The sequence below is a fragment of the Pristis pectinata genome, chromosome 11 (assembly GCF_009764475.1).
Source record: "Pristis pectinata isolate sPriPec2 chromosome 11, sPriPec2.1.pri, whole genome shotgun sequence".
NCBI lineage: Eukaryota > Metazoa > Chordata > Chondrichthyes > Rhinopristiformes > Pristidae > Pristis > Pristis pectinata.
The window spans coordinates 18608425-18636354 of record NC_067415.1 but is presented as its reverse complement, the minus strand read 5'-3'; the positions used below and the strand labels follow the sequence as shown (position 1 = coordinate 18636354).

Below are 27930 nucleotides of genomic sequence, written 5' to 3'. Positions count from 1 at the left end.
AAATGAATCTGTCATGTTTTCAGAAACCAAAATGGAGAGGAAGGCACTGAGGGAAAAGGTTTATCCAAAACTGCGAGAATATTGCAGACACAAGCATGGATTGGAGTTCCAGGTAACCATCAGAAGGTATCAGGACCTCAGGATGTCCCAAGCGTTATTTTTATGTATTCATTTTCCTGGATTTGGGCATTATTGCCGAGGTCAGGATTTATTGTCCATCCCTAACTGCCCTTGAGAAGGTGATGGTGAGCTGCCTTCTTGAACTGCTGCAGTCCTTCTGGCGACGGCATTCCCCCACTCTGTTGGGATTTCCAGGATTTCAACCCAGCTAATGAACCACTTTTGAAATGTAGTCACTGCTTTCAATGTAGAGCTATACAACTTGTTGACAACAATGAACTAAGTGGCTAGTTATTTTTATTTAGTGGTGTTGGTTGAGAGGTGGAAATTGCTTGGGACACACAGACCAAGGCATTGTAGGAGGTTCCCTGCAAGATGCAGAATGGTTAATTACAGATGAATTAGCTGATCATTGCTAGAATAAGCAAAAGGTGTTTCTTTTTGCTACAGACTACACGAATGCAGGAACAAAGGGGACTGAAGCTAAAGCTCTGTTTTGTATAGTGGAAAGGAGATAATTTACCAGTTTATGTGAGTCCTTTAGCGCCATTGTCTGCAGTACAAGTGGTGGTGATTCTACTGCAGGTTTCTGGAAGAAAAAAAATGCAGACGCTGGAAACCTGAACTTAAAACTAGAAAGTGCTGGAGTTACTCGGCAAGTCAGGCAGCATCTATGGAGAGTGAAGCAGAGTTAACAGTCGGGATCCTGATGCAGAGGAAGGGGACAGGTATGTGATAGGATAGACCAGGAGAGGTGGTGGTAGTGTCAGCTGATAGAGAATGTGCAGTTATGTAAGAGGAGGTGCAGATAGAAGGAGAAATCTGAAATACCCAAAGAAAAAAAAGCATCTAAATGTTGGATCAATATGATACAAAACTGTGAATTCAATATCATATAACCAGCATTAGATCCTGAACAGACTGTTCTATACCAAGTCAGAAGATAAAGTGCTGCTCTTTGGGTTTACGTTGGCCTTTGGAGATTAAAGACAGAGGTCAGAATAGGAACAGGAGTGGGATGGAGAGCAACCAACATAATCAAGGACCCCTCCCACCCCGGCATTCTCTCTTCTGACCCTTCCCGTTAGGCAGAAGATGCAAAAGCTTGAGAGCACCTACCACCAGGCTCAAGGACAGATTCTATCCCGCTGTTATCAGACTCTTGAGTGGACGTTTTATAGGCTAAAAAATGAACTCTTGATCTTGCCATCTACCTCATCATGGCCCCTAGACTTTATTTGTCTACCTGCACTGCACTTTCTCTGTAACTGTAACACTATATTCTGCATTTTGTTTTCCTTTTTACTACCTCAATGTACTTATGATCAGCCTGGATGGCACACACACAAAAGCTTTTCACTGCATCTCAGAACATAAACCTCAAAATTCTGTTTCCCCATTGTAGAGAAGACTACAATGCAGCATCAAATGAAACACATTGGTAGAACAAGTGAACAACTGCTTCACCACAAAGGAACATTTGGTACCTAGGACATCAGGAAGGGAGTAGGTTATAGAGCAGATGTCTCATCTCCTACATTTTTGTGGAAAGCTGCTGTGAGAAGACAAGTGGCATTTGGTGGAGGTTGAGCAGTGGACCAGAGCATCACAGAAGGAACAGTCCCTGCAGAGTATTGGAAGGGGATGGGAGGGGAAGATATGCCTGGTGGTGGCATTACCTCCAACTTGTTTGACAATCATTAAGTTGTGTTGCATTGACAACACTAATTTACAGGGATGATGTGATTCAAATCTCAGGTGGAGAGGATTAAAGCCACCTGATTTTGGCAATACAGAAGCAACCAGAATTCCAAATGCTCCAAAGTTCTTTCCTGACCCACCTGCTGACAATATCCTAAGAGGATGAGAAAAGACCACCAGCTCTGCACTGTCCAGACACATTCATTCCGTATTGACTCACCCCTAATGATGGTGTCTTTGAGGAGAGAGAGAGAGAGAGGACCAGACAAAAGCAGCAGGTTGCTGGAGGCTGAGGCATGCTTCACCCTGATCAATCTCCACCCCCCTTTCATCAGGCAGAAGATACAAAACCTTGAGAACACATACCACCAGGCTCAAGGACAGCTTCTACCCTGCTGTTATAAGTCTCTTGAATGGACGTCATATACGATAAAGAGCTCCTGATCTCTCAATCTACCTTGTCATGGCCCTTGCACCTTACTTGTCTGCCTGCACTGCACTTTCTCTGTAACTGTAACACTATATTCTGCATTCTGTTATTGTTTTTTCCTTTTGTACTACCTCAATGTACTTATGTATGGAATGAGCTGCCTGGATAGCAGACAAACAAAGGCTTTTCACTGCATCTCAGAGCAAATGACAATAATAAACTAATTACCAATTACCCCATCATAACTCCCTACAATTGTAGCTTTATATCTGAAAATGTCTTCCATCAACAACTTGTCATGATCCAGTAGAAGGGATTATAGCAAATGTATCTCTATTGCATTTTTCTGGGAATTTTTTCCAGAAAGCATGGATTTTGTGGAAAAAATAGATTTTAGCTTCTCAATTTTAAAGATTTTAAATGGAAGCTGTCTCGTCCCATTCACTTCTTATCATTTCAAGTAATCTGCTCAATTAGATTGAGTCTAATCCCTTCATTCGAAATCCTATCTACTCTAATTTCTCTACTTTGCTGTAACTGATCATGCTCTATCTGTACCATCCCACAGGGTCTCGATACGCTATTGCTCTCATCTGTCCCTCTATCATCCCCGATGAACCACCCAGATTTAACCTTGTTAACAACAGTAGCTTTTGTATATCTGATGAAGACTGCTTCATCCTTGACAGTGATATAGCCTTCGATAGGATCATCCTATCAACACCTAGGGCTGAAACATTATAAGATAAGAGATAAGATATCTTTATTAGTCACATGTACATCAAAACACAGTGAAATACATCCTTTGCGTCGGGTGTGCTGGGGGCAGCCTGCAAGTGTCGCCATGCTTCTAGCGCCAACATAGCATGCCACAACTTCCTAACTCTTACGTCTTTGGAATGTGGGAGGAAACCAGAGCACCCGGAGGAAACCCACGCAGACTCTGGGAGAATGTACAAGCTCCTTACAGGCAGTGGCCAGAATTGAATCCGGGTCTCTGGCGCTGTAATAGCGTTACACTAACCGCTACACTACCATGTCTGCCCATTAACTCCCAGAAGTAAAAATCAAGATGACTGGCAGATGCTGGAAATCTGAAATAAAAACAGAAGATGTTGGAAACACTCAGCAGGTCAGGCAGCATCTATGGAAAGAGAAACAATAAACGTTTCAGGTCTGAGACCCTTCATCAAAACTGGGAAAGAGAGAAAGCAAGTCAGTTTTCATTTTAATAGCCTGTGTGTTTCGATGTACATGGGACTAATAAAGATATCTTATCTCTTATAGGCTATTAACTTTTAATAGCCCCCAGAAGTTGGTGGGTTGGAGATCTAAAATCAACTCCAATCAATTCACTTTAGCATTTAAGTGACCGCAGCCAGCATGCTCCCAGGAGACGAGTTAACACTTGAAATGTTTTAATGAGGTTAGCAGCTTTGGAGGTTTAACACTGGCAGCAGATTTCCCTGGTCTTAGGAAACCAGGCAGCTGAAGGCAGGCCAGGACAGCTTTGGGGAGAAGTTAAGTGCCTTGCTCGCACTACTTGGGGGCCAGAAGCAGGAGTGCTTCTATCTTCTTCAAGCTCCCAGATCCTCAGATCTCCCCTCTCCCTGGCTCATGAATTGGACCAACCCATAGCGGACTTGAAACCAGCCCTGGGGGAAACATGCCAGTGATTAAATGTGGGAATAAAACTCCACAGCTGATGGGGAAACCATCTAGGACCTCCAAACCACTGTCTATTAACCCACTTGCAGGCCTTTTTGTTCAGCTTCATTCATGAAGAATGTCCCCTTAGCTGGGTTGAGAAGAACACTTTTTAGAGTGATGCCTTTGTAGGACCCAAGTTAGAAATTCTGGAATTTTACCAATAAGAGAAGTGCAATGTCTTTGCCAAGTAGTTGGGATGTGACTACTTCTCTTGAGCTGTTCTTGGGCCTCGTTAAGTGCAACTGACGGCAAATCTTCTCAAGAACAGATCTGTAACAAGGTGAAGAAACTCAGCAGTTCAGGCAGCATATATGGTGGGAAATGAACAGTCAACGTTTCAGGCTGAGACCCTTCATCAGGGCCAGGACCCTTCATCAGGACTTCATGAAGGGTCTTGGCCCAAAATGCTGACTGTTCATTTCCCTTCATAGATGCTGCCTGACCTGCTGAGTTCCTCCAGCATTTTGTGTGTGTCGCTCCAGATTTCCAGCACCTGCAGTCTCTCTTGTGCCTCTGCAACAAGGCAGCTGACTGCATTTCACTAACTGTCCAATTTACAGGTAATTGATGCTTATACGGGCGTGGATCCTGATGATGTCCCTGATTTTGACGTCCGGAAGCTCCGGATGAAGCTGTTGGACGATTGTTTAAAGTTTTCCGCTGGGCCGTGTTTTGTGGTGAGTGATCAAAATGTGGATGCTGAGCACTGGTGAACCTGTTAGTAACTCTGCACCCTGGCCATGGAAGTGAATGGTTACATTTGCTCTAATGCAGACTGCTGCACAAACTTACTCTCTGACAGTGAGGTGCTTGTGCAGAGGTTGGGTGGAGTACTATAACCACTCAGTCGGCCAGAAGCCATTTCACTTTTGGCTGTTAATTCCACAGTGCCTATTGCAGGATAAAGTTGTGTGACCTCAAATGAACTGCTGGAAATTCCCTCATTTGGTGGTTCACAGGGGTAAAGGCCAATCCAACTAATGGCCTTTGATCTGAGACATTAGCCTCAATTTCTCTTTCCTCAGGTGCTGCCTGACTTGCTGACTGTTTTCTGCTTTTATTTCAGATTTCCAGCATCTTTAATTTCAACTGCAGGGCTGTTGTGTAACACAGATGCTTGTAAAGATGACTGGTTCACTCATTGGTAATGGTTAAAGGGCAAATGTATTGGAAGGGTCAATTCTGGGCTTGTGTTCACCCATCACCCCTGTGCTTGCCACATATATTGGCTCTTGGTAAAGCAATACTTCACAGCATTGTCTGTCTCTGTCTCTGTAATCTTCTTGAATACTACAAGATGAAATCCTGAAACACTAACTATGTGTTTCTCTCTCCACAGATGCTGCATGACCTGCTGACCAGCATTGTGTTTTCATTTCAGATTTATGACCGCTTCCTTTTTTTTGGCCTTTTGAACCCTTAAAGATGTCTCTGCTCCTCTAATTTTTCCCAGTCTAATTAGTATACTATTATCAATCTTGCCTTTGGTTGCGAAGACCTTAGACCTGAATTTCCCTCCTTAAACCTTTCTGCTTCTTTATCTCTTTTTCCACTCCTTAAAATCCCATCTATCTACTCTTGTAGCCATTGGTGCTAACAAATGGCCTAGCATTAAATTTTGCTTGATTATGTTCCTGTGAAACACCTTGGCACATTTCACTACTTTGCAAACTTGTGGTGATGTTATTGCAGTCAAGTTCAAACAGCATTTTATTAAGACCCAACCCTCTGCATCACTACCAACAGATATCTCATATATATCATAAATAAAGCAATAAGCGCAGGCTGTTTGGCCAGTTCTTCAGAGGCCATGAGAGGGGGTTTTACTTGGTGGCGATAGGCTGAATCAGAAGGTTAGGGGTTTGGATCTCAGTGCCAGCAGCCCCTTGAGCAGACATCAAGTTGACTTTCAGCAGGGTACTCTGGTCTGACAGAAGTGTAGTGTCCCATCCCACAGGGTAGAAATGTTGAATACTAGAGGTGGGGGGGTGAGGGGGAAATTTTTAAAGGGGATGTGGGGGACAGGTTTTTTTTCACAGAGGATGGTGGGTGCCTAGAACACACTGCCGAGGTAGTGATGGAAACAGGTACAATAGTGGCGTTCAAGAGGCTTTTGGATCGGCACGTGAAAGTGCTGGGATTGGAGGGAAATGGATCATCTGCAGGCAGAAGGGTTTAGTTTAATTTGGCATCATGCTTGGCACAGACATTGTGGGCTGAAGGGCCTGTTCCTCTGCTGTTTTATATTCTATCCCACCCCAGGTGGATCTGCTCTCCCCTCCTCCCCACACCTGCCTATCACTATCTCTTATCTGCATCTATCTATCACCACCCTGTGCCCACCCCGCCTCCCCTCTTTTGTCCACCTATCACTGCTCTGCTTTTCCCTCCTGTATATTGGGCTTCCCGTTTTCGTACCTTCAGCCCTGAAGAAGGGTCCTGATCCGAAACGTTGACTGCCTGCTTTTCTCCATGGATGCTGCCTGGCCTGCTGAGTTCCTCCAGCATCATTGTGTTTTTCATTCTTTATTCTATGACACCTGGATCAGGTTAAGTAGGTATGCACATACAAAAACTCCAGAAACTGATCTGCTGGATATAAAAGGATAGCTTCGTCATATGCCACCAAGAACAGAGAGAGTATAATTCTCTCAAGGTGTAATTTGGTTTCACTGAATTCTGCAAAAATTGTGGTTTCCCTCTCCATGTTCCTGAAGCCTCAGTGCAGATAAGGTCAGGATTTGTGTTAACTGGATGGTCACTAGAACAACACAGAACAGTACAGCACAGGAACAGGCCTTTTGGCCCACAATGCTGTGCCGAACTAATTAAACTAGTAATTAAGTGCCTTACTAAACAAATCCCTTCTGCTTACACAATGTGTATATCCCTCCGTCTCCTGCATATTCATGTGCCTATCTAAGAGCCTCTTAAATGCCTCTATCATATTTGCCTCCACCACCACCCCAGGCCGCATGTTCCAGGCACCCACCACTCTCTGTGTAAAAAAAACCTGCCCCGCGCATCTCCTTTGAACTGAGCCCATCTCACCTTAAATGCATACCCTCTGGTATTAGACATTTCGACCCTGGGAAAAAGATAGCGGCTGTCTATCTATGCCTCTCATAATCCTATAAACTTCTAGCTCATCACCCCAAGCTCATCAGTCTTTGCCTTGGCATCCTTAACTTTTTTCTCCTTACTTCGTCTACAAGTGCAGAGCAATGCCAGAACCAGCCTCCAGTGGATTGGTCAAACAGTCAGTATCAGCAAGATCAGTGTGTGTTGCAAGGCTGTTCAATTGGATTCATTGCTCTTAACTGTTGTTCAGTCATGCTCATCCCTCTGACTGATCTTCTTGATGCACATTTCTGATTTTTTTTTCCAAAACTTCCATTTGAATATTCTCATTCTTAAAGTACATTTCCATAATTCCTTAATTTGCTTTTATAAGTATGCAAATTTGCACAGAAAGGACCCAGGAAATCACTGCACCTTTTTGTACACCACAGTCATAGTCATAAAGAGCAACAACATGGAAACGGGCCTTTTGGCCCATCAAATCCATACTGACCATCAACTGCCCATTTACACTAATCCTATATTAATCCCTTTTCTTTATTCTACCCACATTCTCAATAATTCCCCCCAGATTCTACCACTCATCTCCACATTAGGAGCAATTAACAGCGGCCAATTAACCTACCAACATCTTTGGGATGTAGGAGGAAACCGGCACAACCCATGTGGCCACAGGGAGAGCGTGCAAACTCCACACAGACAGCACCTGAGGTCAGGATTAAACTGAGGCCTCTGGGGCTGTGAGGCAGTGGCTTTACTGGCTGCATCACTGTGCTGATTCTTGCTTGGTTTCAAACAATTATTTGTGGAGACACAAGAGACTGGAATCTGGAGCAACAAACAAAATGCTGGAGGAACTCAGCAGGTCAGGCAGCATCTGTGGGGGGAAATGGACAGGCGACATTTCGGGACCCAAAACCTTGACTGTCCGTTTCCCTCGACAGTTGCTGCCTGACTTGCTGAGTTCCTCCAGCATTTTGTTTGTTATTCCATTTATTCATGGCAACAGATTAGCACTTGGAGTAAGACTTTCTGTCTCTGAATCTGATAAAGAATTGACCTCAGTGCCAGTGCTTGTAAGTATTTAAAAGTAGATTTTGGAATTTACTTGCATGTCTAATTGCTGCTGTGGTAAATCTTGAGAGCACCTACTCAAGTCTTCCTCCCTAGCTGTGGAGCATTCCTCACTTTCAGCAGGCAATGCATACACCAGTGTTCCTGACTGGTATTTTCCCGTATGAAATCTCACAGTCCTGCATGATTTTGTCTGTTGGAACTCTTCATCAGGCATTAATAGGAGAACAATATGGAAGTACTGGCATACCAGAAGAGATTGAAGCCAATGAGTTTGAGATGATTCTGTGCAGATCGCAAAATGAAGGCTTTAACACCATGGTACTGGAGAACTGGTACCATCGAGATGAGAATTCTGTTCCTGCTGCCTATCGTCTGAGGTCGAAAACTGATGTCCTTCCTGACTACTACAACAAGGTGAGCTCTTTAGTGTTGTACACCCCAGCTCTCTTGCACTTTATAGGAAGCTCCACCAGTGAAGATAGATGAAATGGGTAGACACGTGACAGGTGTAATTAAATGTGAAGTGAGACATGTAGGGAGGGACATGAGGAGAGGGATCTCGCGGGTGCACAATCACAAATCTCTGCAGGTAGCAGGACAGGCAGAGAAGGTGATTAAGAAATTTTATGAGATATTTGGTTTTGTACACAGGGTGTGATACAAAAAGAAAGGTCATCCTAAATCTTTACAAATTGTTAGTTAAGTCTCATTTTAACATTATTGTCATGGGCATATATACCCAGGGTATAAATGCCATGAACGTTAGCTTTTTGCAGCAGCAGCTCAGTACATTACAAACATAAAATACATCAACTTAAATTAACATAAATTATACCTAACTTACACAACAGGATAAACAATAATAAACATAACAACATTAGTGCAAGTTGAGGGAAATTTCGTCCCAGGTAGAATTAGAGTTTTTCAGGTCAGTTCAAGAACCTGATGGCAGTGGGGAAGAAGCTGTTGTTGAACCTTGAGGTGTGGGTCTTTAAAATCCTGTACCTCCTGCTTGATGGCAGCAACGAGAAGAGGGCATGGCCCGGATGGTGGGGGTCCTTAATGATGGATGTCGCCTTCATGAGACATCGCCTCTTGTTGATGTCCTCGATGGTGGGGTATTAGTAGAGTATTGAGTACAATTCTGAGCTGTGCACTTTGGAAGGATCCTGGAAGGGGTATGACAGGGAATTACCAGGATGATGCCAGGCATCAGGGAGTTCAGTTTTGTGGAGAACTTGGGATTATTGGAGCAGAGATCCAGAAGATTAGAAATGATATATTGTAGGCATGATGTTAGGGAAGTGGGGATCTAATTGAGATACACAAGGTAATGATGGGCGTTAATGGATTAACCAGGGGAATCTGGTACAAAAACTGTAGGAAAAAAGTGGGGAAGCTGCTTCACACACACGAGTTGGAGTGCATCTTTAAAATGATGTTGGGAAAGAATGTATAGGAATTTTAATAGACAAATGTACATGCATATAAAGAGGGTCATGGGCAAAAGGTTGGAGCATAGAATCCATTAATACACCAGAATATCAACTTGGGTCTGGAGTGCGACTGAACTCTGAACCTTTTGGCTCAGAGGCAGGAGTGTTACCAGCATGTTCATCCAATTATATTCTTCCAATGTGAATCCTTTACTTCATTCACATTATAGGCCTGCATCAATTATTTTAGCAAGAACATCACCAATATAAAGTACAGATGTGAAAATTTTGTTTTAAATGTGGTGATGCATTTACTGGTGCACTGCTTTGACCACAACTTGTGTTTCCTGCTGCTTCACTGCTGCATTAACAAACAGAATTTGATACCAAGTCATATAAAGAGATATTAGGGCAAATGACCTAGAGGTAGAGATAGTTCTTAGGAGCAGTCTTCAAAGATGAGCGAAGAGGCTTGGGGAAAGAACTCCCTTAGCACAAAGGCTCAGCCACCTGTGGTGAAGTAATAACATTCGAGAAGGATCAAGTGGTCAAATTTGGAAGGGTGCAGATACAGTGGCATGCAAAAGTTTGGGCTCCCCTGGTCAAAATTTTTGTTACTGTGAATAGTTAAGTGAGTAGAAGATGAACTGATCTCCTAAAGTCATAAAGTTAAAGATGAAACATTCTTTTCAACATTTTAAGCAAGATTAGTGTATTATTTTTGTTTTGTACAATTTTAGAGTGAAAAAAGGAAAGGAGCACCACGTAAAAGTTTGGGCACCCCAAGAGATTTGAGATCTCAGATAACTTTTACCAAGGTCTCAGACCTTCATTAGCTTGTTAGGGCTATGGCTTGTTCACAGTCATCATTAGGAAAGGCCAGGTGATGCAAATTTCAAAGCTTTATAAATACCTTGACTCCTCAAACCTTGTCCCAACAATCAGCAGCCATGGCCTCCTCTAAGCAGCTGCCTAGCACTCTGTAAAATTAAAATAAATGATGCCCACAAAGCAGGAGAAGGCTATAAGAAGATAGCAAAGCGTTTTCAGGTAGCCATTTCCTCAGTCCGTAATGTAATTAAGAAATGGCAGTTAACAGGAACAGTGGAGGTCAAGTTGAAGTCTGGAAGACCAAGAAAAGTTTCCGAGAGAACTGCTCGTAGGATTGCTAGAAAGGCAAATCAAAACCCCATTTGACTGCAAAAGACCTTCAGGAAGACTTAGCAGACTCTGGAGAGGTGGTGCACTGTTCTACTGTGCAGCGACACCTGCACAAATAGGACCTTCATGGAAGAGTCATCAGAAAAAAACTTTTCTTGCATCCTCACCACAAAATTCAGCTTCAGAAGTTTGCAAAGGAACGTCTAAACAAGCCTGATACATTTTGGAAACAAGTCCTGTGGAACTTTTTGGCCGCGATGAGTAAAGGTATGTATGGAGAAAAAAGAGTGCAGAATTTCATGAAAAGAACACCTCTCCAACTGTTAAGCACAGGGGTGAATCAATCATGCTTTGGGCTTGTGTTGCAGCCAGTGACACGGGGAACATTTCACTGGTAGAGGGAAGAATGAATTCAATTAAATACCAGCAAATTCTGGAAGCAAACATCACACCGTCTGTAAAAAAAAAGCTGAAGATGAAAGGAGGATGGCTTCTACAACAGGATAATGATCCTAAACACACCTCAAAATCCACAATGGAGTACCTCAAGAGGCACAAGCTGAAGGTTTTGCCATGGCCCTCACAGTCCCCCGACCTAAACATCATCGGAAATCTGTGGATAGACCTCAAAAGAGCAGTGCATGCAAGATGGCCCAAGAATCTCACAGAACTAGAAGCCTTTTGCAAGGAAGAATGGGCAAAAATCCCCCAAACAAGAATTGAAAGACTCTTGGCTGGCTACAGAAAGCATTTACAAGCTGTGATACTTGCCAAAGGGGGTGTTACTAAGTACTGACCATGCAGGGTGCCCAAACTTTTGCTTCAGGCCCTTTTCCTTTTTTGTTATTTTGAAACTGTAAAAGATGGAAATAAAAAAAGTAATCTTGCTTGAAATATTAAAGAAATGTGTCATCTTTAACTTTATGCCTTTTGGAAATCAGGTCATCTTTTACTCATTTAGCTATTCACAGTAACAGAAATTTTGACCAAGGGTGCCCAAACTTTTGCATGCCACTGTATCTCATCGAGCTGTAGGGTAGGAGGAGTTTCTAGAAGGGCTGTAGAAAGACAAGGATGAAAGTTGACTGGGAACTGACATGACTTAGTGAACACAGTCCTAATGGGCAAACAGGACTTGATGTGGTTAGGACACAGGTCAGGAAAATCACCCCCACATTCTTTGATTAAACTGCTGAGAAAACCCTTGACAGATGACAAGTCCAGGCCACCAGCTCTGGCTTTCAGAAGCACTTAGACAATAAACAGTTTTAAAAAATAAAATCGCATAAAGATACTTAGTACTTTTATTTGTGGATACAAATAATTGAATATTTAAGAAAATGCGAGTTACTTTATTCATATCTTTTTTCCCTGCAGCTGTAAAACTGCCATTGAAGTGCATGAGCTTGGAGAGGGTCATGAATAGGTTCAAAAATATAAGGGCATAGGAATCCTAGCAAGTCCATACACACTGACAGATTCACTGTCAAGAATCTGTGAGCAAATGCATGCACAATGTCTGAAACTGCGGCATTTAGCAGGAAGACTTGTCCCATTAACACTGCTTCTCTCTGTTACCTGAGCTGGTATTTACAATGTTACCTGTTGATATTTCAGATTTCTAGCATCTGCAATATTTTGTCTTCGTAACAAGTTTTTTTAAACATCACCAAACGTCATGGCAGCCAAAAAGTATGATTTTGTAAAGTATTTTTAATTTAACCAACTTTGAAAAACTAAAGTAAAAAAAACTGCCGGAGGAACTCAGCGGGTGAAGCAGCATCTGTTGAAGGACTGATGCGGGGTCTCAACCTGAAATGTCGACCATCCCTTTGCCTCCACAGATGTTGCTTCACCTGCTGAGTTCCTCTAGCGGTTTGTTGTTCTGCTCCATATTCCAGCGTCTGCAGTCTCTTGCGTCCCCATCTGAAAAAGTAGAACATGCAGGTGCTGTAAATCAGAAATAAAATAAGTAAATGTGGGAATACTCAGCAGGTTAGAGATCTCTCTACATGCGCTGACTGACCTGCGGAGTATTTCCAGCATTTTCTGCTTCTATTTTTTTGTTAACCAGCTTTCCTCCATAGTACATTGTGCAAAGGTTGTTAGGTTTGTTCATGAATTTCCACCATTAGCAAAGGACCCAATTTTTCAATCAATGAATATCTAGTGACAAGGACTGATGGACACTGTTGTTGGTCTTTAAGTTTGACTTGCTGCTTCATAGTAAATGAGTCCAACTTTACAGAGCAAGGGAAGAGCGAGGGAAGCAGCTCACAGTGTGTGGCGTGAAAACTTCTCAGAAATGAAGATGATCTTCAGTACAGTAATTAAAGAGTGTCTCAAAGAGGAAACAATAAAACCAGACCAGGCTCAAAAATACTTCACTTCAGGTAAAAGCTGTTTGTTTGGATTGTTCAGTGAGTGTTAAAGGCCTATTTGTTTGTACAGTGGTAGGTTTGTATGGTAGTGGTTACATTATTGAACCACTGGATCGAGGATTGATGATCCTGAGAGATGAGTTCAAAATCCTTCACAGCAGCTTGGAATTTAAATTCAGTTTAATTTAATAAATCTGCAATAATAAAGCTGTTAACAGTAATGGAGTTATCATTATTGTTTGACACTTTTATACTGATATCCAAATTATAGGCCTGGTCAGAGAGTAAGACAGCACAGAAACAGGCCCTTCGGCCCAACTCGTCTATGCCGACCAAGGTGCCCACCTGAGCTAGTCCCATTTGCTTGTGTTTGGCCCATATCCCTCTAAACCTTTCCTATCCATGTACTTTTCCAAATATGTTTTAGATGTCATTATTCTACCTGCCTCAACCACGTCCTCTGGCAGCTCGTTCCACATAAGCACCACCCTCTCTGTGAAGAAGTTGCCCCTCAGGTCCCTTTTAAGTCTTTCCCCTCTCACCGTATGGGCCTGTTGTGGCCTCCCAGATGTTGGTCATGTCACAATTGGTAATGTTGAAACTACCAAATTATCATTAAAAACCCATCTGATTCATTAATGTTCTTTAGGGAAGGAAGGCTCCCATTTTTATTAAAGCTGGAATTTATGATGATAGTAATGTGGTTGACTATTAAATGCCTTCTGCAAATGCCCGAGCAGGCAGCTTCACTGCTAAGAGATGGACATTAAAGGTGTTGGCCTTTAATGATAGAGAAACATAAGAGGAATGAGAAAGATGAACTTGGGGTGAGAGGTGGGATATCAATAGAATGTGCTAAATATTTGATTCATCAATAAATCTAACTCAGTTATAATCACTTCTTGTTAAGTGGTCTGTTAGGATCAAGGATGACTTGATTTCACTCTGGGTTCTGAAGTGGCTGCTGAGGCAATTGTGGGAACTGCAGACTCTCTCACAGATGGGGCAAGAAATGCCTGACTGGGTGGGTGGTTAGGATGTGAGGTGGTGTGTTCCTTCTGCCCTTTATGTAGGGCCTCTGTGCATTCCTGATGCATGGCCTTGAGGTTCTCAATACCATCCCCAAATGCTCCTTCTCCACTTCGAGTAGTAATGGGCCTGTGAATCCCAGGAGTCAGTGGGAATGTTGCATTTCTTCACGGCAGCATTGAGGACATCCTTGGATCTCTTCCTCTGTCTGCCTGGTAATCTCCTTCCGTGTGTCTGTTTTGGGCGTCTGATGTCAGCATGTAAAGGGCATGGCCTGCCCCACATCGCTGACTGAGTGCGACCAGGGCCTCAAAACTGGAAATGTTGGCCAGGGAGAGGACACTGATGTTGGTTCGCTTGTCCCTCCAGTGGATTTGGAGGATTTTATGGAAACAGAATTAGTGGTATCTTTCTTGTGCATTGAGATGTTGCTGTAAATAGTCCAGGTCTCAGAAGCATTGAAGAGGGCAGTGATTACAACTGCCTGTTAGACCATGCCAGGTCCATGATCTTGATCTTCGTATTCCCTTTTCCTCAATCGACCAAAGGCTGTGGTGGGACATTGATGAATTTTATCATCAAAGTCTGCCTTTTTCAGGAGGCAGTTGCTGGGATGTAGGAAGTGATCCACATTTCCCATTGTCTTTGCTGTGAGTCTTTATTGTTTGAGGGCAACGTAGTGCAGCGGGGGCAGATTGGTAGAGGATCTTCTTCTTGTAGATGTGCAGTGTAAGTTCCGTCCCCTCAGATTCTTCACTGAATGAATGGACAATGGCTTGAAGCATGCTGTAGATTGATTACTGAGCTTCAGGTGACCTTGATCTTGAAGTATAATCACTGGAGGCTGAAGTTTCCCATTAGTTCTGAAGATTGGCTCCATTCCTATGGGAACATTGTTGGAGGTGAGGAGCAATATTACGGCATGAAAGATTGCGAAAAGTATTGGAGCAATGATGCGGGAGCGGTAGGGCGGAAGAGGATAGGGTTAATGCAAAGCGAGGAGGGAGGTAGTGGGCAAGGACCCCTGTGCCTGAGCCTAGAAGTGTGTAGATATGTGTGTGAGTGAGTGTGCACTTGCCAGAAGGCACCTATGTAAATGCCCACTGACTTGTGAGCATTAATACCTGTGCAGCCTAGTCTCTGGTCTTCGTGGCCCCTCTTACCACTGGAACAAGACCTTGCTCTGTGAAACTGTGTGGTAGCAGTTGTGCAAAAGCACAGGCAACTTCCATTCCACAACACAAAGTCTGGGACCTGGAATACCAGGACACTCATGGCCAATCCCAACAGGAACTCAGAAGTTTTGACATTAACATCGCCCCACTGAGTTTAAAGAATCAGGTGATGGGTATCCCTTCTTATTAGAGGGACAAACTGGAAGTGAAATGTTGTTTTCCTAGGGTGAGCTTTCAGATTTCCTCCTGAGGAATTAATGAACACCTTGTGACCCTGTGGCTCACTCTAACATGGAACCAACACACTAAGATCATCAGTGCATGCACACCAAGCCTGGAAGCTATGGATCAGGCTAAGGAAGATGTGTACTCCAATCATGTAAAAATCCTGGTCCACGTCGCTAAGGGAGACCAACTGATCCTCCAGGGTGACCTCAAAGCCAGGGTGGGAAGGGTCACAATCCTGTCATATTAACTACCCAGCACTATTAACAGTCTAGCCCAAAGCACCCAGTAAAGAAACTTCACCATCTAGTGGACAGACTATGAAGTACATTTTAAGCTTCCAAGCATCCTACTGTTCCCCAAACTTTACTCAAAGGCAAATACCTGTAAGAGTTATATGTCACCTTCATTTAAATCCATAGCACTCCTCTGAGCTGCCCAAACTATGGGGAATAAAGGCATGAAGGTTGCTTCCTGTTTAGATGACTGTTGGTTCCTGTGAAATCCGACCCATACCTAAGGAAGAGCTTGGATAGGATAGACATAGTGAAAGAGAAAACAAGAAGAGGTTTAGGGAGTTTGGGGAAGGGCTGCTGGCTTAAAAAGCCAAAAGAGTTTGGGATTTTTAAGAGGTGAATGGTGAAGCCAAATTTGAAAGGAAGACGAATAGCAACTGTTTATAAGGAAGCATGATTATTGATTTAAAATGGGATCAGAATGAAATCACTGAAATTGGCCTGAATATTCCTGGGCTAAGGAAGAAAAATGTCAGAGCTGTATTCAGGGATCATTGCTGGGAATATCCCCACAGGAGTATCAAGTGAAAACAGCGGCAGGTTTTGCTAAGGTGCTTTCCGAGGTGGAATCACCTGCTAACGTTCACTAAGGTTGGCCTCTTGGGAAAAGTGCCAGGTCAAGAACAGCAACTGTGGAAACAGGCCTTAAGAAAAGCATGGGCTGGAAGTGGCAGTAGTCCAGAGTGAGTGGAATTATACAGCATAAAACAATCTAATGTTCAACACATTTGTATGAAGTTTCTCTACCAATGGATTCTTCATTTAAAAAGGGCAAAAGCAACTTGCTGAAAATGTTATTCTGTAACTTCCAGGCCAGTAGTTGGAACTGTTTTTAGAATGAATGGCAAATTCTTTAGCTACAACATCGAAGTTCAATGTGTTGTGGTGTAAAATCTGGGTCACAATGTTACCTGAAAGGCTGTGGGAAGCATAGGAACATGAAGGCCTGATCTAAAATCCCTTTATTCAAGTAATCTGCTGAAGGCACTTTTATTATGACGGCTAGAACTTGCGAATGTAAATTGGGATGACATTTTTGAAGGGAAGTGTACTATGGAGATGTGGTCGTTGTTCAGGGATCTCTTGCAGGATGTTAGGGATAAATTTGTCCCGGTGAGGCAGAGAAAGAATGGCAGGGTGAAGGAACCATGGTTGACAAGAGAGGTGGAACATTTAGTTAGGAGGAAGAAGGCAGCATACATAAGGTGTAGGCAGCAAGGATCAGATAGGGCTCTTGAGGAATATAGGGTAGCAAGGAAGGAACTTAAGAAGGGGCTGAGGAGAGCAAGAAGGGGGACATGAAAAGGCCTAGGCGAGTAGGGTTAAGGAAAACCCCAAGGCATTTTTCACTTACGTGAAGAGCAGAAGGATGACGAGAGTAAAGGTAGGACCGATCAGAGACAGAGGTGGGAAGATGTGCCTGGAAGCTGTGGAAGTGGGTGAGGTCCTCAATGAATACTTCTCTTCAGTATTCACCAAGGAGAGGGGCCTTGATGATGCTGAGGACAGTGTTGGTAAGGTTAATGTTCTGGAGCATGTTGATATCAAGAGAGAGGATGTGTTGGAGCTGTTAGAAAATATTAGGACAGATAAGTCCCCGGGGCCTGATGGAATATTCCCCAGGCTGCTCTGCGAGGTGAGGGAGAATATTGATGAGCCTTTGGCTAGTATCTTTTGAGTCCTCGTTTTCCACGGGAATGGTACCGGAGGATTAGAGGGTGGCAAATGTTGTCCTCTTATTCAAAAAAGGTAGTAGGGATAGTCCAGGGAATTATAGAGCAGTGACCCTTACATCAGTGGTGGGCAAGCTGTTGGAAAGGATTCTTAGAGATAGGATCTATGGGAATATAGAGAATCATGGTCTGATCAGGGACAGCCAGCATGGCTTTGTGAAGGGCAAATCATGTCTCACAAGCCTGATAGTGTTCTTTGAGGATGTGACCAGACAGATTGATGAGGGTAGTGCAGTAGATGTGGTCTACATGGATTTTAGTAAGGCATTTGACAAGGTTCCACATGGTAGGCTTCTTCAGAAGGTCAGAGGGCATGGGATCCAGGGTAGCTTAGCCATGTGGATTCAAAATTGGCTTGCCTGTAGAAGGCAGAGGATTGTGGTGGAGGGAGTGCATTCAGATTGGAGGGCTGTGACTAGCAGTGTCCCACAAGGATTGGTTCTGGGACCTCTGCTTTTCGTGATTTTTATTAATGACTTGGATGAGGGAGTAGAAGGGTGGGTTGGCAAGTTTGCAGATGACACAAAGGTTGGTGGTGTTATGGATAGTGTGGAGGATTGTCAAAGATTGCAGAGGGACATTGATAGGATGCAGAGCTGGGCTGAGAAGTGGCAGATGGAGTTCAATCCGGAGAAGTGTGAGGTGGTACACTTTGGAAGGCGGAGTACAAAGTTAATGGCAGGATTCTGGGTAGTGTGGAGGAGCAGAGGGATCTGGGGGTCCATATCCACAGATCCCTGAAAGTTGCCTTACAGGTGGATAGGGTAGTTAAGAAAACTTATGGGATGTTAGCATTCATAAGTCGTGGGATCGGGTTTAAGAGCTGCGAGGTAATGATGCTGCTCTACAAAACTCTGGTTAGACCACACTTGGAGTACTGTGTCCAGTTCTGGTCACCCCACTATAGGAAGGATGTGGAAGCATTGGAAAAGGTGCAGAGGAGATTTACCAGGATGCTGCCTGGTTTACAGAGTATGCATTATGAGGAGAGACTAAGGGAGCTAAGGCTTTACTCTTTGGAGAGGAGGATGAGAGGAGACATGACAGAGGTGTAAAAAATATTAAGAGGAATAGATAGAGTGGACAGCTAGCGCCTCTTTCCCAGGGCACCAATGCTCAATACAAGAGGGCATGACTTTAATGTAACGGGTGGGAAGTTCAAGGGAGATATCAGAGGAAGGTTTTTTACCCAGTGAATGGTTGGGGCATGGAATGCGCTGCCTGGGGCAGTGGTGGAGGCAGGTACATTGGTCAAATTCAAGAGATTGCTAGATAAGCATATGGAGGAATTTAAAATAGAGGGATATGTGGGAGGAAGGGGTTAGATAGTCTTAGGCGAGGTTTAAAGGTTGGCACAACATTGTGGGCCGAAGGGCCTGTATTGTGCTGTACTATTCTGTGATTATATCACAGATGTAATAAAAGAACATCGTCAATTTGTGGAATACCACAGCGATCAGTGCTTAGGCCACAGTTTTTCACAATCTTAATCAATTTATTGGCTGAGAGGACCAAATGTTTGCTGATGATACTGAACTAGGTGGAAATTATGAGCACAGTGGAAGATGTAAAGAGGTTTCAAGGGGATATGGACAAACTTAGTGAGCAAGTTAGAACATGACAGATGGAATACAGTGTGTAAAAATATGAAGTGCTCCACTTTGCTGCACATGATGGAAAAGCAGCGTATTTGCTGCACGCCGTGAAATTCGGTGGTGTTGATGTTCAAAGGAACCTGGGTGTGCTTGCAGACAGGTCATTGAAGGCCTACATGCAGGGGAAACAATTGATTAAGATTTGTTGTGGGAGTATTTGAATATACAAGTAAGGAAGTCTCATTGAACTGATATCAGGCCTTGATGAATCTGCACCTGGAGTTTTGTGTGTAATTTTGGATTTACCTAAGAAAGGATGTATTTACCATAGAGAAAGCACAAAGAAGATTCATTGGACTGGTTCCTGGGATGGTGAGTTTACCCAATGAAGAGAGATTGAGTAGACTGGAACTGTATTCTTTAGAGTTTAGAAGAATGAGAGGAACATAGAAAATAGGATATAAAACAGTACAGCACAGGAACAGGCCCTTCAGCCCATGCTGTTGTGTCCCACTAATTAAGCTAAAGATGCCTAATTACACTAATCCCTTCTGCCTGCACGTGGTCCATATCCCTCCATTCTCTGCACATTCATGTGCCTATCTAAGAGCCTCTTAAACACCTTTATCATATCTGCCTCCACCACCACCCCTGGCAGCACTTTCCAGGCACCCACCACTCCCTGTGTAAAGAAAATCTTGCCCCTCTCACCTTAACTGCATGCCCTCTGGTATTATAAATTTCAACCCTGGTTAAAAGATACCGGCTGTCGTCTCTTATCTGTGCCTCTCATCATTTTATAAGCTTCTATCAGATCTCCCCCCTCAGCCTCCGCCATTCCAGAGAAAACAGCCCTAGTTTGTCTTACCTGTGTTTACACCACATGCTCTGTAATCCAGGCAGCATCCTGGTAAGTCTCTTCTCCAAAGCCTTCGTATCCTTCCTATAATGAGGCGACCAGAATTGAATGCAATACTCCAGATGAGACCTAACCAGAGTTTTATAAAGCTGCAACATAACTTCCTGACTCTTGAACTCAATGCCTTGACTAATAAAGTCAAGCATGCCATATGCCTTCTTTACCACCCTATCAACCTGTGTGGCCACTTTCAGGGAGCTAGGGACTTGGACCCCAAGATCCCTCTGTACATCAATGCTGTTAAGGCTCCTGCCATTAACTGTGTACTTCCCCTTTACATTTAATCTCCCAAAGTGCAACACCTCACACTTACCCGGACTAAACTCCATCTGCCATTTCTCCACCCATATCTGCAAAACTGATCTATATCCTGCTACATATTTTGGAGATCTCATCAGAACATGCAAAATTCTTAAAGGGCTTGACAGAGAAGATGTTTTCCCTGGCTGAGGAGTCTAGGCCAGTTTCAGTATGAGATGCAGGCCCTTTAGGACTGAGATAAGGATAAATTTCTTCATCCAGAGGGTGGTGAACCTATCTGAAGAGCTGTGGAGTCAGCCACTGTGTTCAGTCAAAATAAAGATCACCAGATGATCTGGAGAGAATCAAGGACATGGATAGTTCTGGAAAATGATGCTGAGGTAGAAGATCTGCCGTGATCTTAAAGAGTACTACTATTGTCTACTAATACTATGGATTGTCTACTCCTGTTCCTATTTTTTCTATGTTCTGTTTAAAAGCATGAATGTTTCAATATCTTTATTTTACTCTACAGCTCTTGAAGCTGAGTTGCAGCATGCTGTGATAAATCAGCCCCCCAGCGTTCTCCGAAACTGCGTCTGCTACATTTGTAAAATTCCACACCTCACTCATCACCTGAAGAAACTCCTTGCAAACCAGAAGGGACAACAAGGCCCTTCTGGGAAGCTGCCCGAGGATGCCCTGGCACACGCCAAGCTCCTCAGACTGCGGGATGGGATTCTCCCATCATTGGCCACTGTCTCAGACTTGCGTGTTTACACTTCAACGTTGCTGGGAAACCACACCGGGCAGATGAAGCAGGAATACATCGAGGGACTTTGCCAGCAGTTCTACACTGATATTGTTAGGCTTATTGACAGCAGCAACAATAACACACAGAAACCTGTGGACGAGGTTGAGGGTGTGGAAGAGGAAATGATAAAGCACACGGCCTTATGCAATTTATATGCATCCCTTTCTGACTTTGAATGGAAAGAAAGGGACCAAATTAAAGAATACATTGTTGGGAAGCAACCGAACACGCCCTTCATCGTTGTGGGAGGGCCTTGTACTGGAAAGACGGTTCTCTTGGCAACTTGTGCTAAACAGGTACTGAATTTTACATTTTCTTCAATAAAATTCACCAAGGTGTTGCCTGGAATGGAGCATTTCAATTATGAGAAGAGATTGGAGAGGCTAGGTCTGTTTTCCCTGGAGGGAAGGAGGTTGAGAGGGGATGTGATTGAAGGGTTTCGGTAGGGTAGACTGCAGGAAACTTTTCCCCATATCAGAGGTAGATAAAACTAGACGACATAGATTTAGGGTAAGGGGTGAGAGATTTAAAAGGAATCTCAGGGGGACATTTTTCACCCAGAGAGTGGTGAGTGCCTGGAATGCACTGCCGGAGAGAATAATGGAAGCAGAGTCACTGACAGCATTTAAGAAGTGTCTAGATGAGTACTTAAGTTACCTAGGCATAGCAGGCTATGGACCAAGTGCTGGAAGGTGGCATTAATACAGATGGCTCCCCACCGGTCAGTGTGGATATGAATGGCCTGTTTCTGTGCTGTATGATTCTATGACTCTAAATGCAAACAATTGTGGGTACTGGAAGTCTGTAGTGAAACCAGAAAATGGTGAAAATACCCAGCTAATCAGGCAGCAACTATGAAGAGCAGAACAAAATTACATTTCAGGTTGATAACCTTCCATCACAACCGGGAGACAAACAACTTCAAGGTGCCGAGGAAAGGGAATGAAGAGAAAAGAACGAAAAGGGAAAGTCTGGGAAAGGATAGATTATGAAGTAGATTTAACTTGCCCCTGTTTTCTCTTACCCCTCCCAGTTCTGGTGACTGATTCTTTTCCAAATGAAAACCACACAGAATTTGAATGGAGCTAGCCTTTATTTGCTGAGGTGTTTGTGTTGTAACAGATCAGCCTCTGCTATTAAAAAGAAGAAGGCATTAATTAAGGACGCCTTTATTAACGTGCAAATCAGTCAGAAAGTTTATGGGATTAAGGGTTGCATTGCTGTCTGAAATCTCCTGGTCAATTTATAGCTCTTCGCCGTTTGCTTTGTACAGACTTTGTTTCATACTTACCTTCCTTGTTATTGTTAAGAACTTGCTGGGTTTTTGCAGTAATTGCCCATTAAACTCACCACAGGCAGTCAAGTCTTGTACTTAAGTGTATGCACCCCTTTAACAATAATGCAATGCCAATCAACCTTCTCACTAGAAATGAAACAGTTTAAATTTTGCAGTCTCATTCCCTCAAATTTAAATGATTTAAAGGTTTTAAACAGATCAAATTTTACTTTGTCCTACCTTTTCCTTTCTGTCTTTTTTACTTCCTCTTAATCCATTCTTTCATTTGCTCTCGTTATTCTACTTTCCATACCTGATGCTGCAGGAGGATACTAAGTGCCATGTAAGAATTTTGTTACATTTTCTCTTTCGAGTAAGTATACTCCAATCCACCCTCTATTGCTCCCCCCCTTCACTGCGATTAATCTGTTCCTTTTTGAATCCTTATATCTCAATGGTAAAATATTCACCAAAGACTCTTGTTACCCTTCTTTCCAGCAAATAATAACAGAAAATAATTTTGATTTGAAGAAAAACAGAAATAAAAACAGAAAATCCTGGTAACACTCTGCATGTCAGGCAGCATTTGTGGAAAGAGAAACAAATTGAATGTTTCCCTTCAAAGCCCTTCATCATAACTGGGAAAGAGAGAAAACAAGTTAGTTTTAAGTTGCTGAGAGTTACAGGGGGAGTGGTGGATATAATAGGGTGAGGCTAGGAATGCTGTGGGGATGAGTTGTAGAGGTCATCTGGCCAATGGGTTAATGGGGACAGATATAGAGTGAGAATACAACAAAGGAATGTAAATCTGAAGGACTCAGAGGAAGATCTAACAGGGCACAACATGAAATAATCCTGTTCCAGCAATATCTAAACCAAGATAATTTGTTAGTACAAAACCAGACTCACAGCCATCTGCAAGTATGTCCCTTTGAGTACAATGGTGTACTGAGGTATAATGAAAGGGTAGTGTTGGTTATTAGTCGGAGGACAGTAAAGGCGGCTGTATGTGCTCATATTTTTAGTGCTGTGGTTTTATTCTGCTGGCACAGAAGAGGTTAAAATAATACACAGAATTTACACACCAGAACAAACCCTAACCATTCTCTTCCATCTCCGAACCATCACATTTGCCTTCCCCATAATCCTTCAACTTTTCAGTGTTGATGTAATTTCTGTATGAACCCCAAACCCTGCAAGTGAATTCCAGAGCTTCATAACTCTAAAGAAGAGTTCCCTAAGCCCTGTGTTTTAAATCTCTTCCATTTAATCATTTATCTATGGCGTCTCCTCTGTGGTGTTTTATATTTTCAAGTATCAATTCTCTTCCTCTGCCTCATTCAGCTAGCTTATTCTTTATCTTTCTAAAATTTCCCCTAATATTATTCCACTATTTTACACTTAGCTATTTTACTTGATCTATTTCTTTACTCATAACCAATCACATGGGGCTACCAACATGCAACTTGAGAAATAATAAATTTAAATATAATAGCGACATCATTTCTTTTCTGTGTTCCTTTTCAGATATGTTCATGGCTGAATAACTGTGCTCCTGTGATAGTCAGCCGCTTCCTCTCCACAGGCCACAGAACTTCCTTTAGGAATGACCTGACTGGAATCTGTCACCAAATAGCAATGAGCTATCACAAATCCGTGCTGATATATTCTGACAACACTGAAGAATTAGTGAACTGTTTTGTGAACCTTTTAGAGTTGTCATCTGAACAGCATCCGTTGACAGTGATGATTGATGCTGTCGATCAGGTCTCAGAGGCTGATAGTGTCAGAACATTCTGCTGGCTTCCAAAGATTCTGCCACCCTTTACCAGGTTAATTATTTCCACCACTATTAAGAAGTATGGAATTGCACAAAAGGGCACGTTGCTGCACCCAGATGCAGCATACTTCCTTGAATTAAAGCCAAGAGAGAGAAAGGAATGCAACAAAATTCTCACACAACATCTGCTCTCCTCCAACAGGAGAATTACATCTGGGCAGCAGATATATGTGAATATGGCTCTGGGGCAGTGCACTCTTCCACTTTTTGTTAAGTTGCTTTATAGTGAAGTGCTTTGTTGGACATCTCATGAGGATGTTAATGACCAGACCTTAGGAAGAACTGTTCACGAGAATATTGAGCGACTACTTAAAAGACTTGAAAGGAAACATGGGGAAGGTCTAGTTTCCAGAGCTCTGGGCTATGTAACACTTGCAAATTCAGGACTTAGTGAGGTTGAACTGCTGGACATTTTGTCACTTGACAACTACGTGATAAGAGACTTCTGGCCTCAAGATGATTTGCCAGTCTCAGTGAAGGTACCATATTATACATTAGCAAGACTGCAAGAGGATCTGAGAGGGTTTTTAGTGGGAAGGCCACAGAATGGAGTAAAGTTGCTCTTCTGGGCAAACAGACATTTTCCGCTGGTCATTAACAGGTCTTACCTCCAGAACTGGGACACAGTACAACAAATGCACAACATCATGGTGGAATATTTTAGTGGTCGATGGTCCATTGGAAGAGGGAAGCCATTTCCTATCGCTATGTTACCACAGGGCCCAATGAAGGATCAACAGCTGTGTCGGGGGATTTCAGAACACAGATGTTTGATGGAAAAATATGTCGATAGGCAGCAACCTTCACAGTCGTGGCTTTTTCATTTCCAGCCTTCTTCTGAAGGCCGCTGTCAAGTCTATGCAAATCGCAGAAAAGTTGAAGAACTGGCTTATCATTTGAGGAGAACTGGAAGACTGGAGGAACTATATTTTAATGTGCTATCTTCATTCACATCCCATCTTGCAATGATTAAAGCTGGTCACTTGGTTCAACTGATAACTGAGCTGGAAGAGAATATTCAGACATTAAACCGAAGGGGTATTAGATTTTTGGCAACAGTTCTGAGGAGTGCATTTTGTTTACTGCAAAAATCCCCTGATCAATTTCCAATGGTTATTCAGGTGAGGGTTCTGCCATTTGCAGGATGCTTCCCACAACTGTTCAATTTTCTAATGCAAGCTTATAAAGAAGGGCTCCAGCACAGTGTCATTGTTGTGCTACACAGTCCAGTGGTTACTGTGCCCAGAGTGCATACCACATTGTGTACTTCTGATTTTTCTATAGCAACAGATATCATTGAAATTCAGTCACAATCTCTAGTTCTTGTGACACTGGAAAGTGGTTCTGTATATACTTGGACCCCAGAGTTTCAAAGACCTTGGGAACAAATAAACACAAATGGAGTCAAGATTTTTGGAGCCAGAATATCAGATGGTGACCAGTTCCTTGTATTAGCGACTGGACATAGCACAATATTAGTGTATGATCTTTCCCAGTTAGCCCTGCTTTATGAAGCTGAAGTGAGAACAGTTGTTGGTGGCATAGCAGAGATTCTTCAGCCAATCAGTGGCTTTGCTTTATGCAGTGCATATGCGGTGGTGTGGTTTGAGAATAGCACAGTGGTGAGGGTCTTTGATCTTAATTCTCATCACACAATCAGGCAGTTGAATTGCCAACATGAGGTTCAGTGTGTCTCCTTTTCTACTGATGGAACTTATGCACTGTGTGGACAATTGAAAAGCACAGTCACAATATTTAATATTCACACTGGTTGCCAGGTAGCCATGGTTGCTTGTGAACTCCATGAAGCACCTGTTTATTCCATTTTCCTGTCTGCTTCTGATGAAGAAATCTATGTTGTAGACAAGATTGGAAATAAATTTGTTTGGGACACAGAAAACCTGACTGAGCCAAGTCTTCAGGAAAGTATTATTTGTTCAGATAATGAAGGTGAACTTCTTGATGTTGAACTTTCTTCCCATTCCCTTTTATTGTGCAAGATGTCTTGTATTGAAGTCTGGGACATATTGAATTGGAATATGTCAGACATGTTCAGGCCTCCAAAAAATGAATATTTTATCCAAGCTATATTATCACAAGATTGTCATTGTATTATAGCTGTCATCAGTGGTTCTGAGGCCTTATTTGTGTGGAAGAGAGAGACAGGGCAATGTGTTCTAATACTTGAGAACAGGTTTGGTACACCACTGAGATTATCCAAGTGCTTTGCACAGAAGTCTTTGGTGTCATTCACTTCAAAGGGATATCTCATATCCTGGGACTTAGATTGCATAGATAAAGTCTCAGCTCTAGCAAAGGCAGAAAAGGCCATACAGTCAATTCTTCTTTCGAAACAAGGGAAGTATTTTTACACATCTGATGGTACCAACGTCATATTCAAGTGGAGCTTGACTTTCTGTCAAATAGAGGCTACCTTTGCCCATGCTGATCTCGTTAAGCACTGTGCTCTCACAGGAACAGGGGCCACTCTGATAACTGCAGATGTTAGCGGCGACCTTTATACCTGGGACACAAAAACTGGTCAAAACCTATACAGGATCAGATACAGTATTGTGACGCAACTGTTGGTAACGCCAAATGATCACTTTGTGGTGTCACTTTGTGAAGATTGTATTTCTAAGGTCTGGAATCTGTCCAATGGGCATGTTGTCTGCGATATTCACATACCCTTAAAGAAGGCAATGATAATGCCTGAAAGCACCTTTGTTTTGGGACTTCATCAGCATTGTCTCCTTGCTGTCAGCTTGTGGTCAGGTGGCATAGTCAAGAGATTTGAATGTATTGACAAATCTGACATTGTAGCCTTTCAAACATTGAAAGATTATCCAGACTATATTTTGCTAATCACATCTTCTGGACGCATGTATACCTGGAACGTGGCAGAAGAAACTTTTTGCCAACAGGTCCAGCTCCCTATCGAATTCTCCAGACAACTGGATGACTTTCAGGTTTCTGATAATGGGAGCATTGCAATTGTGTCAGTTATCAGTAAGAGTATCAATGTTTTGGACATCCTACAAGGTAAAATGTGTGTCATTAGTACCAAGGGAACGATCTTTAATCAGCAATTGACAAGAGATGGTCAATATGTTGTTTACATAGATTACAGAGATTCATGTAGTTGTGACTTTCATTCAAGTCCAACACTTAATGTTGTTCGAATAACAGATGGGAAAAATATTGGGTGCTGCCATTTGTGTAAAATTCCCTCCAGTATTCTCATCTGTGAATATGATTTAAATATCTTAGTTGGTTTTGAAGATGGGAGTGTTGGAATATATGCAGTTGTTGACTATCCTGGTGCTGAGAACAAAATTAAAAGCCAATTGACTGAGGTGACCAAAGGTGAATATCTTTCCATAAAGAAAAGCTGGTGTTTTAAAGACTTACCTGATGCTGTTTGGGTAAATTCACCCAATGAATATTCACAGTAACTGCTTTATATATCTGGATGACCAATAAATATGAGCAGACAGTGCCAATCCCTCAGTTTATTCCATTTGGTGGACAACACACAAGAATTATGTCTGAGAAACAAAGGACTGCAGATGCTGGAATCTAGATGAAAAAAAACTATGATGCTGGAGGAACTCAGCAGGCCAGGCAGCATCCGTGGAGAAAAGCAGGCAGTCAACGTTTCGGGTCAGGACCCTTCCTCAGGAACTTGGAA

General features: G+C 42.8%; 1 protein-coding gene across 1 annotated transcript; it reads left to right on the top strand.

Annotated features, from left to right (window-relative positions):
- Positions 1-31: 31 nt before the first annotated feature.
- On the top strand, positions 32-27694 carry LOC127576132 (NACHT and WD repeat domain-containing protein 2-like). The gene is made up of 6 exons (XM_052026519.1): positions 32-112; positions 4522-4638; positions 8330-8533; positions 12965-13109; positions 20845-21419; positions 23927-27694. The coding sequence occupies exons 1-6, from the start codon at positions 32-34 to the stop codon at positions 27692-27694; spliced, it is 4890 nt and encodes a 1629-aa protein (XP_051882479.1).
- The last annotated feature ends 236 nt before the right edge of the window (positions 27695-27930 follow it).

What these genes read in the sequence shown, in the direction of transcription:
- LOC127576132 (XM_052026519.1), top strand. Translation starts at nt 32, where the DNA reads ATGGAGAGGAAGGCACTGAGGGAAAAGGTTTATCCAAAACTGCGAGAA. An exon ending in CCGCTGGGCCGTGTTTTGTG is followed by an intron (nt 4,639 to 8,329) that starts GTGAGTGATCAA and finishes ACTCTTCATCAG; the next exon opens with GCATTAATAGGAGAACAATA. An exon ending in TCAAAAATACTTCACTTCAG is followed by an intron (nt 13,110 to 20,844) that starts GTAAAAGCTGTT and finishes TTTACTCTACAG; the next exon opens with CTCTTGAAGCTGAGTTGCAG.